General features: G+C 40.3%; 3 protein-coding genes and 1 long non-coding RNA gene across 7 annotated transcripts in view; 2 read left to right on the top strand and 2 right to left on the bottom strand.

The window, feature by feature from the left end:
* The first annotated feature begins 2691 nt into the window (after positions 1–2691).
* LOC124291715 (FAS-associated death domain protein-like) lies at positions 2692–9623 on the top strand. 4 transcript variants are annotated; one of them, XM_046728784.1, is made up of 4 exons: positions 2692–2825; positions 3108–3538; positions 7709–7726; positions 8828–9623. In XM_046728784.1, the coding sequence occupies exons 2-4, from the start codon at positions 3217–3219 to the stop codon at positions 9091–9093; spliced, it is 606 nt and encodes a 201-aa protein (XP_046584740.1). In that variant the 5' UTR covers positions 2692–2825; positions 3108–3216; the 3' UTR covers positions 9094–9623. The 4 variants fall into 4 exon arrangements, with proteins under 4 accessions (XP_046584740.1, XP_046584739.1, XP_046584738.1 ...); XM_046728783.1 differs by having other exon boundaries at positions 2692–2833; XM_046728782.1 differs by having other exon boundaries at positions 2692–2842.
* Positions 6322–6676, top strand: LOC124291717. Its single transcript, XR_006902266.1, has 2 exons — positions 6322–6464; positions 6582–6676. It is a non-coding gene; the product is annotated as an uncharacterized LOC124291717 (long non-coding RNA).
* Positions 9624–12265: 2642 nt separating the features above from the next.
* Positions 12266–16707, bottom strand: LOC124291752 (basic salivary proline-rich protein 1-like). The gene is made up of 5 exons (XM_046728825.1): positions 15684–16707; positions 15069–15296; positions 14108–14313; positions 13213–13410; positions 12266–12589 (listed from the first exon to the last, which is right to left on the bottom strand). Exons 1-4 carry the CDS (start codon positions 16705–16707, stop codon positions 13234–13236), a joined length of 1635 nt encoding a protein of 544 aa, XP_046584781.1. The 3' UTR covers positions 12266–12589; positions 13213–13233.
* A 14-nt stretch (positions 16708–16721) lies between these two features.
* Positions 16722–21884, bottom strand: part of LOC124291818 (ankyrin repeat and KH domain-containing protein 1-like) — a 41995-nt gene continuing 36832 nt past the window's right edge. The window contains 5 exon segments of the mRNA XM_046728896.1: positions 16722–17562; positions 19012–19158; positions 20156–20323; positions 20994–21090; positions 21359–21727. Coding sequence (XP_046584852.1) covers positions 16863–17562; positions 19012–19158; positions 20156–20323; positions 20994–21090; positions 21359–21727 — 1481 coding nt within the window. The 3' untranslated portion in view covers positions 16722–16862.

The raw sequence follows: 21884 nt of genomic DNA, 5'->3' as shown, positions 1-21884 counted from the left end.
TATGTACTCATGCCAATAATGGTTGTCACCCCTCCCCATCCCAACCCACACACCCACACACCCCCACCACACCCCTCTCCAATTAAAAAAATTGAAGGGGGGGACAACCATTATTGGCATGAGTATATATGCTCTCCATAAGATACAACATTGTATGCTCCAAGACTTTGGTTTGTAGCGTCCAAGAAAATGGGCTTTCCGCATTAATTCTTGACTTTCATCGGTTCCACTTGTCGTGTAACAGGTCGATCTCAGACTAAAATTTGATAAACGCTTCTGAAGTTCAGTCTCCCAGAAACACCTTGGATAATCCTCAAAACAGACACTGTTGACGTCATGCAAAGTATGCATGTTGTATGACCAACAATAGAACGGTGACGAAGGGGTGCAGTCCATCTTGGAGGCGGGAGTCTAATGATCGTTCAGTTTTTATTCAATAAATAAATGCCTGATAATTTTTAAACGGCCGCTGATTCTAATTTCTATGTTGGTGTAAAGACAAATTTCTTTTTTTTATAAATGTAAAGGAAACTAAGGAAATGGTAGTTGATTTTCGGAGAAATAAGGAACCTCTACATCCTCTTATTATTGATAATGCAGAAATTGAAAGAGTGGACCATTACACATATACCGACGTCATTTTAGAGTCAAAACTTTCCTTTTCAAAACATATCGATCACATTTACAAAAAAAAGGCCAGCAGCGACTTTATTTTCTTCGCCGCTTAAGAAACTTTTCTACTGACAAAGCCATAATGACCGTTGTTGTTTCTTTAAATAAAACCTTTATTCAAAGTATGTTGACCTACAATTTTCTATGCTGTCTGCATGCTCGCAACAAAAACAAACTTTTCAAAAGTGTCTTTCGAGTATATTCCCTTTATCTATTAGCGCAAGATTGTCAGAAAGGCAACTAAAATTAGAATTGATAGCTCTCATTTTTATCTCACCATTTTGAACTATACTTCCTTCTGGACGCCGCTTTCGATTACCTTCCCACAAAACAAACAGAGCTCGACAGTCTTTCATCCCATCCAGTATTCGCGTAAATGTAACAATTATTTTTAATCATCATTATGTGATAACTGCTAGAATTATTCAGCCTCTTTACCTATGTGATTAATTGCATTGAATCATGTCAGTTTTTTAAGTCCAAAACGTTTCCATGAAAACCGAGAAAAATAAAAATGCCAAAAATCTGTAAATAACAAAAGCACCGCCTTAGGTTCTGTTTGATATATCTACCAATTTTTGTTGAAAAATATTTAACGGTTTTTGAGTTATGCTCCGGAAACAAAATGATTACGGACAGACGGACGAGTCGTCGACTCTATCCCATGCCGGGGGGAAACTGTCAAATGATTTGTTCTTTCAAATATGTGGGGGCCGGGGGGATATGTCATCTTATGATGACTCTTGTCTTGTGGATGTGTGTAACCAGCATTCATTTTGTGCATGTAATTATTGTATATATTTTTGTGAATTGTGTATATATATTCATTTTGAGACCGTTTTGGTGCCAAAAGAATTTCTTCCGGGATAACAAAGTTATATGTTATCTTATTCTATCTAATAGTTATCTCTTTTTTGTTACTGGGGCGCTTGGGTAGCCTAGTGGTTAAGCGTTCTCTCGTCAAGCAGGGAACCCGGGTTCGATTTCCCACATGGGTACAATGTGTTAAACCCATTTCTGGTGACCGCCGACGTGATATTCCTGGAATATTCATTGCTAAAAACAGAGTAAAACTAAGCTCACTCACTCACTTTTTGTTCCTTGTTGGCACGTTGCGATATGCGAGACGTGGCCCAGTTTACTGTAGAACACGCCACAAGCTCTTCACAGCGATGCTTCGCGCCACAACTGGTTCCCGGTTCCCTTTGCGCTAATATTGCGACATGCCATTCGTAACTACTCGCCTCTTTCCGTGACCTGCACGCCATCCGGCTTGCCGGAATGACACGAGTAGTTACGAATGGCGACATGCGAGACGGGGCCCAGCATACACAAGATCGCGCTAAAGCTGCAAATGCTAATGCTGCAATGCGTCAAAATGGCACCAGAATTTTCTTGCAAAACCGCATCAAGTTATTCGGTGTATTTGCGGGAGAAGCGGATTACTGATGCACATGACACAGAGTTGGCTGGACTTCCTTTTTTTCTGATTTCATAAAACACACCTCAGGGGCGGATACATGGGGTGTGGGGTGGGGTGTGCACAGTTTAGAAGGGGGTGGGGTTGATACACTTCACTTTCAGCCGTTTTCACGAGTTTCAATGGTCATGTAATAAACCTTCAGGACAAAGGAACCCCACCCCACCCCCACCACACACACACCACACACACACCCCAGACTATAGATCTACACCTGACAAGAATCTTTTGCACAAAAAAGTATACTTGTACATAACTAATGGATATGATATGAGTCCAAAACGTTTCCATGGAAACTGAGAAAAATAAAAATGCCAAAAATCTGTAAATAGCAAAAGGCACCACCTTAGGTTCTGTTTGATATATCTACAAATTTTTGTTGAAAAATATCGAATGGTCTTGGAGTTATGCTCCGGAAACAAAATGATTACGGACGGACGGACGGACGGACGGACGGACGAGGCGACGACTATATACCCCCGTATTACATGCCGGGGGGATAAAAAGGAGTCTTATATTTGATTGGGGTCATACAAAGATTCAACACTCAATGCCATTTTCGTTTTATGCAATGTTTGACGGGTCCCGTTTTAGCAAGGCATAAGGTGAACTGTAGCGATTGTGTTACGCGCTGAAGCGGAGTTCCTAAGGTGCTTCACGATATGTCCGGAAGATGAGGGTGTGAGTGAAGTTAGTAACTGTCTATGTTTATAACAGTTTCCATACTAACGTGTACTTCATTACACTATCAATATTAGCTTCGGTTAGCACCCACCTATAGTCAGTCAATCAGCGAAGTTCCGCCAGGCGTTGGGTATTCCCTGCTTGTGTCAATATATGTGGGTTTTCCCCATCGAAAGTTCTGTCATGTCCAAATAAAGAGTAGTTCTCCGTAAACGCATATTCTCGTTGTCATCATCCAGACTTTTTACCACTGTTGGTGATTTCTCTTCAGACAAATCCATGAACAATAGGATAGAGAGCTTGATACTGTCTGTTGTGAATGTGATGACACCTTAGACATTTTACAGATCGTCATTCGGTTATCAGGAAGGAAAGCAGAAATGGCTGACGCCAATGAGAAACAGATGCGCTACAGAAGGATGATTCTCAATCTGAGCAATATGATCAGGCCAGAGGAAGTCCAGTCGATGAAATTTTTGTGTAAAGATTTCATCAAAGCAGGACAAAGAGACAAAATAAAAGATTTTCTGGAATTGATTACAATTTTGGAGGAAAGAAAGGAAATATCTTCAGAAAAGATTGAATTTTTGAATTATCTGTTGGAAAATGCCACGAAGGGTCGAAGAGATGTGTTTGATGCAGTTCACGAGTACCAGCCACGGGATGAGACTGTGGATGCCATTCCTGAATATCCTGCACAGAGTAAGCACAGACAGTTCATTTAATAATATTATTTTTAGAGGTGTGATGATACAGAAATTTCACGATACGATACGTATCGCGATATCATGTAACGATACGATTCAATACGATGCATATCACGATATGCTATCTTTAGTTATTTTCTTAAAAAAAACGTATTTTAATAACAAGAACCAGAGTAAATTTTGACAACCGTCAATTTCTGGTGAAAATTCACAATTTTAAGGTCAACGATACATATCATGATACGGAAAAAAGTATCGATATATTTATTGTCAGAAAAAGTATCACGATTATCGATACTACGATATATCGTCACAACTCTAATTATTTTGTTTGAGTGGCATTTTAGAAGTTGAGACGTACAATATATAATCAATTTATGATATCAATCTCTTTATGTTGAGGTGACGTTGGATACAGATTCTTGTACCGTCACTCTTGCTTGACAACGGTACAAGAATCTGTATCGAAACGTCGCACTCACGAAAATAAAGAAGTTGTTATCCATAAATTTGTTATATATTCTAATTATTTTGTCAGGATTTTGTCTTCGTCACTTGTGTATGATGCTGAGATATACATACTGAGCAGAGATATCGAGAGGAAAACTATAAATCCTTGCACCAGTTGTTATGGTAATAGGATAAATACATCCCTTATATTTAACAATATCCCTTATATTTATGGTGCCACATGTGAAATAGAGGAAAAGTTACATGGAACTTACCAACTGGTTGCTTGTCTTAATAGCATGTGACCTGCGGCGAGATCGCCCTCACGAGGAAGTTGTGGTGCGCTGTTTAGAGATACAGCACCACAACACCACCTGTTCCTTGTTGGCGCTGCGGAGCGATGTGCGAGACGTGGCCCAGTTTACTTCGTAGAACTTGCGCCACAAGCTCTTCCACAGCGATGCTTCGCGCCACAACTGGTTCCCGGTTCCCTTTGCGCCTATATTGCGACATGCGAGACAGGGCCCAGCATACCTGAAGATCGCTAAAGCTACCAAATCACTAAAAGCTGCAATGCGTCAAAATGGCTCCAGAATTTTTGTTTTGCAAAACCGCATCAAGTTATTCGGTGTATTTGCGGGAGAAGCACATTACTGATGCACATGACACAGAGTTGGCTGGACTTCCTTTTCTCTGATTTCATAAAACACACACCTCAGGGGCGGATACATGGGGTGTGGGGTGGGGTGTGCACAGTTTAGAAGGGGGTGGGGTTGATACGCTTCACTTTCAGCCGTTTTTCACGAGAGTTTCAATGGTCATGTAATAAACCTTCAGCACAAAGGACCCCACCCCACCCCACCCCCACCTCAGACTATACACCTGACAAAAAATCTTTTGCACAAAAAGTATACTTGTACGCATAACTAATGGATATGAAACAGGGTGCCGACTACTTTCGGGTCCCTAGTTTCTCATGAGTAAAAAAAAAAACAAGAGTCATCAGAAGATGACATATCCCCCCGGCCCCACATCTTTGAAAGAACAAATCATTTGACAGTTACTTAAAGTCCAGCTTGATTTTAGACTAAGTGCAAATCTGTAAAAATAGCAAAAGGCACCACTTTAGGTTCTGTTTGATATATCTACCAAGTTTTGCAGAAAAATACTGAACGGTTTCTGAGTTATCCTCCGGAAACAAAGCCCACCCCTCCCTTTAAAGTCCAAAACGTTTCCATGGAAACCAAGAAAAATATAAATGCCAAAAAATCTGTAAACAGCAAAGGCACCACTTCAAGATCTGCCTCACATATCTGCCAAGTTTTGTTGAAAGATATTAAGAAGTTTTCGCGTTATGCTCCGGAAACGAAACCCACCCCTCCCTTTTGAGACTAAGTTCAAATCGTTTCCATGGAAACCGAGAAAAATAAACATGACAAAATCTGTAAATAGCAAAGGCATCACTTCAAGATCTGTCTCATATATCTCCCAAGTACTGTTGAAAGATATTGAACGGTTTTCAAGTTGTGCTCCGGAAACAGAAACCTACCCTCCCTTTTGAGACTAAGTCTGAATCGTTTCCATGGAAACCAAGAAAAATACAAATGCCAAGAATCTGTAAAGGAGAGCAAAAGGCACCACTTTGGGATCTGCCTCACATATCTGCCAAGTTTTGCTGAAAGATATTAAGAAGTTTTCGAATTGTGCTCCGGAAATGAAACCCACCCCTCCTTTTGAGACTAAGCCCGAATTGTTTCCATGGAAACCAAGAAAATAATAAATCACAAAATCTGTAAGTAGCAAAGGCACCACTTTGGGTTCTGTTTGATATATCTACCAAGTTTTGCAGAAAAATACTGAACGGTTTCTGAGTTATGCTCCGGAAACGAAGCCCACCCTCCCTTTTAAGACTGAGTCCAAAACGTTTCCATGGAAACTTGAGAAAAATAAAATGCCAAAAATCTGTAAATAGCAAAGGCACCACCTTAGGTTCTGTTTGATATATCTACAAATTTTGTTGAAAAATATCGAATGGTCTTGGAGTTATGCTCCGGAAACAAAATGATTACGGACGGACGGACGGACGGACGACGGACGACGACGACTATACCCCCCGCATTACATGCCGGGGATAAAAAGGAGTCTTATATTTGATTGGGGTCATACAAAGATTCAACACTCAATGCCATTTTCGTTTTATGCAATGTTTGACGGGTCCCGTTTTAGCAAGGCATAAGGTGAACTGTAGCGATTGTGTTACGCGCTGAAGCGGAGTTCCTAAGGTGCTTCACGATATGTCCGGAAGATGAGGGTGTGAGTGAAGTTAGTAACTGTCTATGTTTATAACAGTTTCCATACTAACGTGTACTTCATTACACTATCAATATTAGCTTCGGTTAGCACCCACCTATAGTCAGTCAATCAGCGAAGTTCCGCCAGGCGTTGGGTATTCCCTGCTTGTGTCAATATATGTGGGTTTTCCCCATCGAAAGTTCTGTCATGTCCAAATAAAGAGTAGTTCTCCGTAAACGCATATTCTCGTTGTCATCATCCAGACTTTTTACCACTGTTGGTGATTTCTCTTTCAGACAAATCCATGAACAATAGGATAGAGAGCTTGATACTGTCTGTTGTGAATGTGATGACACCTTAGACATTTTACAGATCGTCATTCGGTTATCAGGAAGGAAAGCAGAAATGGCTGACGCCAATGAGAAACAGATGCGCTACAGAAGGATGATTCTCAATCTGAGCAATATGATCAGGCCAGAGGAAGTCCAGTCGATGAAATTTTTGTGTAAAGATTTCATCAAAGCAGGACAAAGAGACAAAATAAAAGATTTTCTGGAATTGATTACAATTTTGGAGGAAAGAAAGGAAATATCTTCAGAAAAGATTGAATTTTGAATGATCTGTTGGAAAATGCCACGAAGGGTCGAAGAGATGTGTTTGATGCAGTTCACGAGTACCAGCCACGGGATGAGACTGTGGATGCCATTCCTGAATATCCTGCACAGAGTAAGCACAGACAATTCATTTAATAATATTATTTTTAGAGGTGTGATGATACAGAAATTTCACGATACGATACGTATCGCGATATCATGTAACGATACGATTCAATACGATGCATATCACGATATGCTATCTTTAGTTATTTTCTTTAAAAAACGTGTATTTTGATAACAAGAACCAGAGTAAATTTTGACAACCGTCAAATTTCTGGTGAAAATTCACAATTTTAAGGTCAACGATACATATCATGATACGGAAAAAAGTATCGATATTTATTGTCAGACGGAAATTATTTTGTTTGAGGCATTTTAGAAGTTGAGATCGTACAATATATAACAAATTTATGATATATTTATTGTCAGAAAAAAGTATCATCGATTATCGATACTCACGATATTGTTATCCATCACAATTCTAATTATTTTGTCAGGATTTTGTCTTCGTCACTTGTGTATGATGCTGAGATATACATACTGAGCAGAGATATCGAGAGGAAAACTATAAATCCTTGCACCAGTTGTTATGGTAATAGGATAAATACATCCCTTATATTTAACAATATCCCTTATATTTATGGTGCCACATGTGAAATAGAGGAAAAGTTACATGGAACTTACCAAATTCACAGCGTAACAAATTAATGTAGGGATGGTGAAAGTGTATAGTTATATATGTTAATATCCTTTTCTTTTGTTTTCAGGAGATTACACAAATCCAGGTGGGAGACATAAGTTATATCTATTTACTTGATTGAACAGTAAATGCACCAGATTATTTCTTTATTTGTTGCAAAGTCAGGTTGAATATTCAGTCTCTTGTTTTTGTTTTGAAACCATCTGTGTCTGAAAGCAAATCAAGATGTCAACCTTAATTGATTTAGAACTTGGTCTGAATGTATGTGAGGAATCATTCATACTGAATTCTAAGATTAGTTCAGCTGTACCATTGTCTACAGGACTGAAAGTATCTTGTATCATGTTACTTAATTATGTCAACAATATCTCCCTAAACAATACGTCATACAAGTTACAACACATATATGATATACAATATGATAAACAGCGGACGTGTATATGATGGATCAGTAACAGGCTTGTCATAATACTTCCCAAACGTTGAGCAACTCGGACCTGTAGTCTGTAGGGGCAGGGAATGCCTTGGTGCTGCACTTGAAGCTGCCATTCCAGATGATGATGATGAGTTTGGAGATTTTACGTGCGCTTTCTAACATGATGCGCATTTCCAAAACAGGTCCACTAGTGCCATTTAGTGATTGATCAAAAAAAGAGTGATGTGATCAAAAAATACCCTGAAAAAAAACAACCTGAAGGGAGCATTAGGGTTGGATAAGTACCGTTTGTGTAAATTTTGAATTTGGAAATTTGACAGAAGTTGTAAGGGGAGAGGAAGTAGTTGCAGTGTGTGCATTTGGCTGTTTTGGTGTTTATATATTAATTATGAAGGTGGGAATTTAGTTCTGTGTAACCTGTTTGTAATCTGGTTATCGCCTTTTCAGTATTATTAGATTTATGGTATATTTTGAGTTTTTAAATTTAAATGATATACAAAACTGATGTTTAGTGGTCCTTTTGTTCGAAATCTCAACATAGATTGGTAAAGCTGTAGAGAATTAAGAAATTTGGAGAAGGTGAAATATTTATCTATTAATGATTGACAGCATTTATGTAAGACATACAGCTACAGCAAAAATATCAAAGGAAATGTTTTGGGTAGAAATGTAAGTTGACTGTGTTGACTAAGGATTTAGGTACAGGTGTCATGATACACATGCAATAATTATGGTAATCTGATGTTTCAGAACTGAGGCAGCCAATCGAACTCCTGAAGCGTAAACTAGGACGAGACTGGCGGTTCTTTGTAAGGAACTTAGGTGTGGATGATTTTGATATTGACAATCTTGCGGATGCGTATCCGCGGGATGTGAAAGAACAGATCCACAGAGCTATAAAAATATATTTGAATGAAAAGAGGGAAAGATCATCGAAACAGGACCTTATTGACGCCTGTAAAAAGGTCAAAAGAATGGACCTTGCAAGGAAACTGGAAGCTGATGATTATAATTGATTCCAAACTGCTAAAACTGGTGAAACTGAGCTCAAGCATCTCATTTCTCAAAAAATGGCATGGAATGGGAATTTTTAAAATTCTTTTGTTATATCTAAGTAGTGTAGTGTTTGCTTCCTTTGAACATGTGAAATGAAGTTGTCAAGTGAATGAGTGGGAGCTCATTCACAGCTTTTATGCATCCAGACAAGTTATTCTGAGTTTTGTATCTCAATAAATGAAGTTATATAATTAGTTCTGAATGTAAATAAGAAGGCCAATATCATGATATTGTGTATATTTGTTTACACCCAGCTATTTCAGAACATTATGACACATACTGCAGAATCAGATGAATTGATCCAGGCTATGAAGATTCAATACAATACCACAGTTGTTCAAACTGGTTATAAATACTATTAACCCAGTATTCTGTGTTATAATTCACACTGTTAAGTTCATGAGATGTCTGATGACCTCATGGGTGTATATTTTCCAAGGGGTGGGGGACAGTATGTACAAAAACAATCAATAAAAATGTTGAAACACCATTTGAGTGTTATGACCTTTCTCCAATCCAATTACACCAATCAGATTTATGGCAACTTAATTTTAGATGTCTTAACAAAATGGTTTAGAACACAACATTTGCTAAAGCAGTCGTCCAGTATTTGTCGGAAGTCGAATTACAGTGTATTAAGACTTGTGATCTCTTCCTAATGGTGACCTTACCCTTTCACTAAAGGATTTCAGACACCTGTAGACATATTTTATGTGTAGATTTAACCATGAGAAACTACTGTGAATTTCACACAGCTCTGAACTGTATCATAGTCAAATCAAGCATGTGGAGAGTCCAAAGTGATGTACTTTCATGAATTCGCCAGCACAGGTATTGTAACACCAAATACGTATTCCGGGATTAAGACCGGGATTAAGACTTCTGGTATGCTTAAGAGACTTAGTTCTGCACAAAAAACATTACTTTTCCTTCCTAAATCTGCTACTAAAGATCATGTCTCAAGTTTCATTGACCTACAGTAAATGCTTCTCAGGTTTCAAGTCTTGGGGAGGGTGATGATCTTGACAACTGATATACTAGTTGCTGACAAGTGCCACAAATTCTTCAGGGCAAAGAGGGTTGCTCATTTCTGAGATGCAAAGCACTGTATGCTTTAAAAAAACATGGTAAAGTAACTGGGTACCATGGAAACCAATTTGTTTCAGTTCAAATCTTGCAAATACATAAGCTATAATTACAAGTGTATTCTGTACAAGGTCCAAATGAAAGTCAAAATTTGATGTCTAGCATTCTTTCAGCCATATAGTGATGAGAACAAGGTCATATATGCATACACAAGTGCACCATAAACTGCAAGTCAGTTTAAGTGAGGGAGTGTGGTTTTGTGATGCATTTTGCAATATTCTAGCAATATCACAAGGACAATAGAAATTGGCTTCACACCTTGTACTCACTTGGGAAATTAAACCTGTGTCTTAGGTGTGATGAGCGGATGCTTTGATCACACCGCTACCTCACCACCAGTTATTTCTTAAAGCATATTTGTTAATTTAGTGGTGAGGTGAGGTGAAATTGGGTTTAACGTCGTGCTTGAGAATATTTCGCTCATATGACGACGTGCATGCGTGTGTATGTGCGGCTGCTTGTACTAGCCCAGACTCAAGCTGGTTTTATAGTGCTAGCCCACTGAGATACGACACCGCAGTGAAGCATGAATACTCTACTCAGACACATTATACTGACTCCGAGCCGACCAGTCCTTGTCATACCCATTAATGCTGAGCGCCAGGCAGGGACCAACAAGTACCATATTTTAACGTTTTTGGTATGACGCGGTCGGGGATCGAACCAGCGACCCTCGCTCTTTTGGCGGACGCTCTAACCACTACACCACGGAGGCGGTTGTTAATTTAGTAGAAGGTAACAATATTATTCACAACTGTGTATAATACTATCTTTAAGCCAGCTGCAAGCAAAGCTGAGAGCCACTTGCATGGTGTCATGGGGACTCATCTCAGCTTCCTGCAGGATACGTCATCGGGATTTATGTGTTCGAGTTTACTACTGGTGGTTGTAAAAACACTGATTAATGAGTCACACTGATTGTGATCAGAATTAAGTGTTATATGGTCAACAATGATTTTACATAGATATCACAAGTGACGGAAGGATGTTACTTGTTTCAAGTAGTTCCATGTAAGTCACCAGAGAAGATCCGAGTTAGAATTGACTATGTCCAACCCATTCTGGGATTAGACTTTGTTAAAGCATGTCATTTTTCTGCATAGATTATGCTTGAGTATGTCAATCACTGGATTGTCTGGTCCAGATACGATTCTTTACTGACTGCCATCATATAGCAGGAACAGTGCTGTGTTTTATGCACACGATTTGAAGTAGGAGTTAACTTTCTTTGCTGATGATTTGTTTTTGTGTGTGTGTGTGCAAGTAGCAGTGCTCATTCAGCGACATCTACCATTGTGATATACTGCATAAAGTGACTTGAGTTGGATTCAATATCGTGCATTTCAGTTACATCATGACATGTTGGCTACATGTGGAACAAAAGCCAGTTACGCAAGTCTTGCCATTGATGGTCCTGATATCCATGTGGGGAATCGCACCCAGGTCTTCACCGTGACGAGCGAACGCTTCAACCAATATGCTATAGCACCGCCCTATTTTTTTTTTTCCCCAATGACTGAGGGAAGCAGGCATGATTAACACCTTGTTGATCAATATGTATTTTATCACTGTTTATCAGCTTAACGTGAGAGGACAGTGATGCAGGTTGCAAATATTTCATTTTGAAGAAACAAATGAGCACGGGTATGGAGCAATTGAGTTTAGTTTTATGCCTCTTTTAGCAATATTCCAGCAATATCAGGGCGGGGAACACCAGAAATGGGCTTCACACATTGTACCCATGTGGGGAATAGAACCCAAGTCTTCAGCATGGCGAGCGAACACTTTAACCACTAGGCTACCTTACCGGCCCTGCACGGGTATCATGGTGCTGACACAATGAACATATTCAGTGCAAACCTGATACTCCAACCCATATGCTCAAATGAACTTGAGTCTCACCAGGGATGGAACTGAGCGACTGGACGAAACCATGGGCAGCTTATCCACACATGCAGTCATATTTTTTCAACAATCACAAAGAGATTCATTTGACAATTTATTCATACATTTCTTTACATTTTTTCTCTATTGTCAAGAAGGAAAGCTAAATTGGGCATTGCAGGAAAAGACACAAGCACAATCAATCATCCATTCATTGCTATCGTGAGGACGAGCACAAGGCTGAGACAGCCAACCAGCGAGAGGCCACAATACAGCCAGATAAAGCAGGTTCCCCTTGCCGAATAATCAACGTTGATGGATATTATCTTGTTTAATCTGAACTGCAGAAGGGTAGTCCTCCAAACAGCCAGGGGGACAATGTTGTAGTCACATGTCGGCCTGCTGACTCCACTGACTCCAGTTATTCTGGAAACATACAAGAAATCTTGTCACTTTCAGATCTCACAGTTCTTTTTGTAACTTGATACCACAGAGATTGATAACATATGCCATTGCCAATCTTTCCTTTATCAGTGGATTTTAAGAGCAAGTGAGTATGGATCAACAACGCATTACTCCATTATCATAAAGGCGTGGAACGCCAGAAATTAACTACACACACTGTTTTCATTAGGGAAACAGAACCCCAGCCTTAGGCCTATGACTTTTAAGAGTAAACAATGGTTTGATCCCTTTCCTTTCATCTGGTATGAATCCTGAGAAGTTGAAATTACAAAGCAGACAACAAAGGGATGTCACAAGCCGACTTGTTCATGGAATTTTCAACTCAACAATAATATAACTTATGCTGGCCACTATTACACCAGTCGTCAACAAATAACATTAGTTTAAAGCACATTTTTCAAATTTAACAGAATTGATATTAAATCCCTCAACTATATCATATACAGTTTCATTTTTCATATGACAAAAAAAATTACGTTTCCGAAAACTATGTAATATTGGCAAAGCACTGTATGTTAAACAGCTACAATGAACACTACAATAAGTAGAACAAACTACAGTAGATCACCAGTTCGTAGACATACAAGATGGGTGACTGATTGCCTCTATGTATGGTGGTGTTCACCCACCCCATTCTCTACAGGCTCGGAGAGCGGGGTCTTCATTCCGCCAGGCCACATGGTGGGCACGCCATCTCCACTCATGCGAGGGTTGTACATTGGGGGGATTGGGAAGTTAGTAGGTACACCATTAGGAAACATTGCCATCATCATCTGGGGGTTCTGAAAACAGGGTAAAAAGAGATGATCTTAAATTTCTTGTTCATCACAGTAACAAATGTTTCTTTATGATAAAAGAAATAATTTCATCCATAAAAGTACAAATAAACTCTAGTTTTTAAACATCGTGGGCCCTTGAAATAACCCCAGTGGTGATGGTTGAAAATTCTGGGAGCATCTACATTTAAACACTACAAGGGGAAACGCCAGGGGTGTCAAGACTAGCCTTAATTCTGAACAGTTAATGCGTATCTATCTCCGTAAAATACTTACTACAGAGCTACAAATGGACAGGATCATGCACCAAGCACTTCAGTCTTATTTATCTAGGTATGCTGATAACATCCAAAAGATGTATCATCAGTTTAAATGTTTCAACCCAAATACACTGTATATTTGGCTGAAGGATTACACAGTAGCAAATAGTTTGTATATTTCTTATTAATTTATATAATGACTAGTTAACTGTTTTCCAGCTTTTGAAAACAACCATACATGTCTTCAATTTACTGATTTCATGTTGCTTTCTGTTTCATCATTGGAGAGAACATTCGTTCAAATTCTCATATGTCCTTTTGATCCATCAGTCAAATGGTCCTTCTACAGAATTCCTTTATAGTCGTAAACAAATTTGTTTTCTAACAAGGGTGTTATTGACAGACTGACTGCTGGCTGAAGTATGACTGTACAAACTACCCACCACAAAATTTTGTTCCACTGCTGCCTCTATAGAGAGGCCTTCAGGAAACGAGCTGGGATCTTGAGTTGGCTCTCCGGTGGAACCATCTCCGTCCCGAGTGTAAGCCATGTTTCCCCGCGTTATCACAGATGATGTCCTCACAGAGGCTTGCATGGATGCACTGGTCATCATGGGTGACGTGCTTGGTGCCCAGTCAGAGTTCAGCTCTGAAAAATATACATCGGTCAAACATGAACACACACTGTTGAAATCATGACTAAATCTGAAAGTTGTATATACATGCTCTGGATGTTTTAAACCAATTCAAGTTTGCTTTTTCATGTAGTGTCACTTCACTCACAGGCAAACCGTAGCACAAATAAAGCTGCACAACAGAGAGAAAAATGCAAGCAAAGCGAGCAAAGGTTGGCAATGTGCTTTCCTCGCTTCAGTTCGAAAAATATTTTAAATATCAAAATAAAATATCGCCACCATCAAAGGTAGACAGACACCCATTTCCTCACAGGGTTGTGCTCTCAGATTTCCAACCTCATATTAATAATTACTCACATACAATATATTTAATTCAACATTTTAAGCACCACCCGTGGCATGGCAAATCTTTCTTCGCCTTCATTACCCCTGCCGGCTTCCGGTTCAACAGAGTGAAGGAAAAAGAATAAGCAGAAATTAAAAAGAAATATCAATCGCCTAATTCTACCATTGAACTATAGGAGATTTTTTTTTTTTAATCTGCCGTCGTTATTGTTACAAGTTTTGTAACATTTATTCTGCAAAAAACACTTCTGGCGTTGTGGGTGAATGAAGCAAGGGAGGCAACTCCTAAAGTATTCCATATGGCGGACATGCTATTGAACAAGTGTATTTAGATTTAACCGGAAGCTGCAAAGAAGCACTATAGTCTTGCATAAAATTTGTGCTAAAGTTGACCAGTTGACTCATAGCCAGCCCCACTACTCACCAGATATTGCAGAGTTGAGGCCCCAGAGCTTGCTGAAGTCCCCGACAGGTCCAATGTTCCCAGGACCTGCACCAGGGGCTTTGCGATGACTCCGTTCTCCCCCAATAGGTCGTGGCACCCTCCGGTCATCCATACTGTTCTTCACAGGGTCAGGTAGCGGTGGGGTGCCTATTGGCATTGGTGAAGTACCTCGAGGGGGACCAATGGGACCAGGGGAACCACTCTCTACTGAAAGTTACAAAATGTACAAATAGTTTTACTTCCATGGTGACTAAGACTAAATATGGTAATACTCAAAGTGGTGCATCCGTACAAAGTATTGAATGAGTGAGTGAATTTGGTTTAATGATACTTTTATTAATATTCCAGCAATATCACTGCGGTAGGACACCATGAAATGTGTGTTACTGTACTGAATGAGGCAGCTATGACAAACTTATCTGGATTTAATTGTTTGCACATCACAGGAACATTTAAACCAAGGTGCACAAACATACTTGACTGCCACCAAAAATCCAACAAATTTAATACAGAGTGAAGAAAGATTTACACAATTTCCATGGAACTTTACCACCTTAAAGGTGAAAATTCTTGAAAACATTGTCTATTAATTACCTTGAGACATGCCAGCCATAGATGGAGCACTGTTTGGGCGAGCATGTGGTGGCATTGGGGAGAGGGTGCGAGATATCATCTGGGGCAGGAAGCCTGGATTCTGTCCATTTGGACCCGGAGGACCAACTGGTTGATTCTGACCCCCTCCTTGAGGCATCTGGTTTCCCATCTGACCCAGCTGGTTGTTGCCCATCTGACCACCAAGATGATCTCTGCCTATCTGATTTGGAATCTGGTTTGGCATTTGGTTATTTATTTGATTGGACATGGGGTTGGGCATCTGGCTGTTCATCTGATTTCCCATAGGGTTGGGTATCTGGTTACCAACTGAGCTAAGCTGCTGGAGCATCTGGAGCTCGTTCGGTATGGGGAAGTTGCCTTGAGGCATGTTGGAGAAGTTAAGCAGCTGCTGGGCATTGAGGAGCTGTTGGTGGAGAGCCTGGAGTGCACTTGGTGGCAGTGGATGGAGCTCCTGGCCGATGCCACCCGGCAGGCCATTTACCATCTGGTTCATGTTGGTGGAGGAGATTTGGAAATCAGGAGCATTAGGGTTCAAAGTGCTCTTAATCTCAGGGAGTGTCATTGGCTGATTTGGCATACTGTATTCTTCCTTTTGACTAGAGAGAGAAGAGATAGAATGTTGACTGGAGTCAAGGGGTGTGCCTGTCTGGCTGCGAGGAGAGAGTCCACTAGGCGTGGAGGTGTTAGACCGAGGGGACATCCCTGAAGGTGGCATGTTTCCCCGGAAACCTGGTGCTCGTGTCATATCCAGTTCGCCCATGCCTCCTTGCATTGCTTGAACTGGAAGGTGAAAATTTTTAAAACCTGGATTCTTGCTTTGTTCCATATCTTGACGAAACTGAGGAGAACCTGTTCTGCCTGGTTTATATCCTGGAGCCTTTGCCTGTAGGCTCGGGTCAACTTTGTGACTCTCGCCGCTTAGAGCGGAGGCAACATTGACATTTGCCAGAGGACTGGAAAGTGTAGATACCACTCCTGCAGCAGCTACACTGGCGAAGTTCATCTTATCAGTACTATCATCCTTCTTGCCCAGGATCTGGGCACCATAATTACTGAATAAATTGTTGAAAGGCAAATATTCTCCAGGGGTGGAGGACCCTGGGGAAGGTGTAGCCTGCTGCCCAACGTTAGATACATTATTTCCAGTCCCATGGCTTGCTACAATCGGCAGAGGCTGGGGGTCTGGTTTTGGTTGAGCCTGACGAGTGAGAAGTTTAACAGGACCAGTAACAGGTTTCGCGGAGCAGATTTGGTGGTGACCTGATCTCTGTTGTCGGGCCTTCCACGTGTGGAATTAGCACTTGACGGAACAACTTTAACTGCTGTGGAGGAGGAGCTATAGGAGACTGTGGAGGAATTGGTGAAAGTGACCACTGGAGATGTTGAACTTCTCCTGTCCGACGGGAACAGCTGACGAGAAGCAGTTTTCTCCACGCTGTGATGGTTTGGTGCAGGAGACCCAGAGTGACTGGAGGAAATCTGTTTTTGAGGGCTGCGTCTTGGGGATGAAGGGACAGGCTGGGTAGTTCCAGAGCCCTGCCACACCATAGATTGTGACATAGATGACTTCCCAGATGAGCTGTTGTTGCCCTGACCAGATGAAGACTGACGAGTGCTGGAGGACTTGGTACTGTTGGCAGGGGACTTGGTCGACAAACTACCTGAACCAGATGAGGTGGAACTAGCAGAGTTTGACAAATTTGCAGCATTAAATGTTCCAATGGCAAAGTCAGCAATAGTGACTGTTGATGGAGCTTTAGGCTTATTTTTTGCCAGAATTTCTGTTAGTTCTTTGTCTGGATCCTGCACCAAGGCCATTATCAGAGCATTAGCTTGTCGAGTTGCCTCTGCAGACCCCCCTGTGCAAGACAAAAAGCACATGTATTAGAGTCTTACTTGAATAAAGCTATGTTTGTTCTAGGTCTAAAAGTATGCATGCTACATAACTTACAGGAAGATAACCTCATTCTACACCTATGATACTTCACCACTGTCATAAACTCAGACTTTAGGGAGACAAGACCACAGACAATCTTACAAGAGGGAAGAAAAGAGTTAAGGAAATCCTGCGATATAAAAAATTGGTATTTTGAAACAACAAACAGGAATAACATCTCATGAACAGAAAAACCTCATGGGCAAATAGTATATAAATTCAACCAGAAGACATGGTCATCAATATCCCCGCCACAGTGTTCTGTTCCTTTTTTGACAACTATTCATTCTTCCTACAAATAGCGATAAACAAGCTGTTCAATGAGAGAATCTGTTCCAATTTGGGATAGCATGCATTAAGTCAAGAAACGCATGACATGGGCCATAACTGTAACAAACTGTAACACGGTTTTCATTTTTGAACTCCATCAAGGCATTCATGTCCTTAAAACACATGTCAACTTTGGTTTCCCTATATATAACTGTTTTGGAGAAAATCTGTCTGTATTATCGCGGATGGATGGATGAATGGAGCCACAACCTATATCTCCCTCCCACTTCATGGGAGAGAATGCACTAATGTACTTCTCTTTGTGAAGAAGAGACATTAGCTAAGGAAATTCAGATGTTTAGGAATAAGAAGAAAAGTCATTAATATCCCCCACAATGGCAAAATATTCTTCATGAATATGTCTCCGAGTTATGATTATGTCAAATGTTTTGGTGTGTATATAGCAAAGTGGAAGGAGAGTACTGAAAGGTTTCAAAGTTCTGCTCCAGAAAGGAGCACTACCACCAAATTCAGTTGAAGCCAAAATTGTTGCCATGGAAACACACACAAAAAAGAAATTTTATTAAGAAATCCAAAACTACCAAAAGGCACCAGTTCACCACTAGACCTACCTGTTTGAAATTTGGTGACGAAACAATGAACGGTTTTTAAGTCCTGCTCCGGAAAAGGGCACTACCACCAATATCAGTCAAAGTGAAACTTGTTGCCAAGGAAACGCCAAAAGTATTTTATTCAGAAATCCAAAACTACCAAAAGGCACCAGTAGACCACCAGATCTATCTATGTGCCCAGTATGGCAAAGAAATATTGCATGGTTTTAAAGTCCTGCTCCGGAAAAGGGCACTACCACCAATATCAGTCAAAGTGAAACTTGTTGCCAAGGAATCGCCAAAAGTATTTCATTCAGAAATCCAAAACTACCAAAAGGCACCAGTAGACCATCAGATCTATCTATGTGCCATGTTTGGTGAAGAAATATTGAACGTTTTAAAGTTATGCACGGACGCACGGACGGAGTGAGTCCATTTTAATACCCCCTGCAAAACGCGTTGCGGGGAATAAATAGCATCAATGACTTACTTGATTGTTATAACTCTTTCCCCAGAGCCTTTAGGCTTCTCCACCTCCACATGGGCTCCGGACACCTCCCGGATGGCATTGATGTTGCAGCCACCTCGGCCTATCACACGGCTGATGGCATTGGAAGGAACCGACACCTTCTTGGATCTGAAATGTGTAATAAAATTGGTGAAACTTCACAATCAAAACAACTTGCACAAACAAGATTGTCATATTTATAGTTAGATAGTCATAGGACATACGCGTTCCTATTGATCTGGTATTTTAATGTAGCACAAGCATTGTCACTAAGGTGACATAATCCCCCACCGTAAATTATCAAATCAAACTTAAAAAGTAATGACAGTGAAGATGGTAATTTAAGATGAAGTTAAATGTCAACAAAAACATGACCAGTCAATCTCTCTTGATATCTTGTTCTGTAGTTGTTCAAATGCACAAATATTTTCAAGACTGACTTTGACTGTGACATGAATGTCTTAGTGTATGAAATATGCAAAAATAGTAATAATTGCCTATTGAAAAACATTCAAGGGAAATCTTGAAAGTCTATGGAGAAAATCCAGTGAACTGTTCTTGAGATATCTAGCTGAAAATCTTTACATGCAGGTTAACATACTGAAACCTTCAGTGTCGTCGTTGACCTTGAAAATTAAGTGAAGGTCACCAAAATCGACTGGGCCATGCGCCCTTGAAATGAAGGTCAAGGTCACCAAACCTGACTGGGACCTTTCTTATACTGTGATGAACCTAGGCACCAAATATGAAAAGAATCTAGTTAACGGTTCTTAAGATAATCCAATTCGTACGTACGGACGGACAGAGCCTAATACTATATCACCCGCTTCGCGCTAAACGCACGGCGGGGGATAATAACATACATCAAAGCTTTGATTCAGAATCTGTGTACTGTATACTGTTTATCCAAAAGCAAAACAACATTTATAGTAACGCTGTCTTTTCTTGTCTTACTAATCAAAAAAAGCTTGTAACACTACGTACAACCATAATGCACTCTGAAAATTTTTATGCAATATTTCAAAGCCAGTATTGAGAATTTTTGAGGCTAGTAAGCTTTGCTGATGACAATGATACCCTAAGATCTAGCAATTAAAAAGTGCTAAACGTAATGTCTAAAACTTACTTTCTCATGACCTCCTTCCAGCCCTCCTCCTTCTTCTGCCCCCGCTTGGGACTTGCAATGACAGGTGTAGATTTCAAGGACAGGGTGTTGGGGGACATGTCTGCTGCTGAGGGCTTCTCATGGTGGTGACCAAGATTTTCCTTGCTCGTCAGAGGAGATGGCTGTTGTCTGTAAACACAGTGCTATATTGTACACACACTCTCATCAAACACACAGATATACTTTCAATCTTAGTCACACCCCACTGTGGTAGTGGGTGTGAATTTTTTCCCCCACAAATGAGCAAATTTGGTTTAAAACCAAAGCTACATCAAAGTGCATCTTGGGCTGATGTGGGAGAAAGGTCCGAAGTCATGCAGCTGGAACCACTGTGCACAAATAAGGTGCCTACAGACCTAGAAACTTAATCTGGACAAACCAAGAATCAAACCCATGATCATAGATTTCTGGCATACCCAAGTTACACGACTCTGCACTGCCACATGCACCCACAGTTGTTGTTTTGTTTTATATCAGGTGATTTGTACACTGCTACTTGTCAAATGTTTCCCATCACATTGCGCAGTGTTCTGAGTGACTGAGTAAATGATGGCCAAGGATTGTTTACATGTTCTGTGATACACTAAGTCAGCAATATAATCTTTATCATGCAAGCAAATAGTTTTTGCACAAGTAAATAAGTGGCTTATTGCACTTATGCAACCTCAATTCCATCCGGCAGGTTAAAAACTGAACATATTGTACAGATCACTAAACAATCATCACCTCTGCCAAACAATTTGATTACATACACCTAATATATGAACACCATGAAAGACTTTAACAAAGAATTACTTACACATTGTTCTTAGTCTTAGTAAGTTTTTCAATCTCCTTTTCAGATATCTTTGGCACAGACCCGAAATCATCCAGATCCCCTATCCCTGGCGAGTGAACTGAAAATGTGGAAATGTGGATATTGAAACCATGCTTTCTTCACAGTTTACACACATGACTTCTCATATCTAAAGAGCATTGTTGTATGAGTTAGAAGAAAACACAAACAAACAAACAAACAATAAATATCTGTGTAAACAGAAGCTAAAATTTATCAATCTGTTATCATAATCAATAATCTTAAGGGAAAGAAAAACTAGAAGCTGAACGTTGACCAGTTTTTCAAACAAAAATCTGAACCATGAACAAATAAGAGAAGGTACTAACATTGCAATGAACCTGCTGACTTAATCACCAGGTCCTGGTTGTTGTTGTTGTTATTCTTCTTCCTCCGTCCCTCTCTATCTCGATCTCTCTCTCGGTGGTGCCCAGCATGTGCCTGCCTTCCCAATGTTATGTTCACTCGGCTTGTAGTGGTCGTAACAGTGGTAGTCATAATGCTGGTAACCAGACATGCAATGGTGGGGGTGACAATAGGAACTCGTGGTTCAGCTGACTCAGGGGGAGTTTCTCTCTCACGCTCTTGACGACTCTTGTTGCGCTTGTTCTTGCGGGACTCCATTGTGCTGGAGCTTGGGACCAGGGTTCCATTTTTGCGACTGTTCTTGGGTTCTGTGTTTGATGTCAGTGTTGTTCCTGTGACAAAACATTCCCATAAAATATTGCAATGACCAATTACTCATTTACACTACAAGCATCATTGTATCAACTATATCACAGCACATCTAGCACCTACACAATTTGAGGTGACAACCATTCCTCAGCAAAGAATACTAGCTTACTGTCATGAATA

The sequence above is a fragment of the Haliotis rubra genome, unplaced genomic scaffold, assembly GCF_003918875.1.
Source record: "Haliotis rubra isolate DU_JTF1 unplaced genomic scaffold, ASM391887v1 Scf5, whole genome shotgun sequence".
In the NCBI taxonomy this organism is placed as follows: domain Eukaryota; kingdom Metazoa; phylum Mollusca; class Gastropoda; order Lepetellida; family Haliotidae; genus Haliotis; species Haliotis rubra.
Note: the sequence above shows the minus strand (reverse complement) of the source record. Positions and strands in the feature narration are given on the sequence as shown.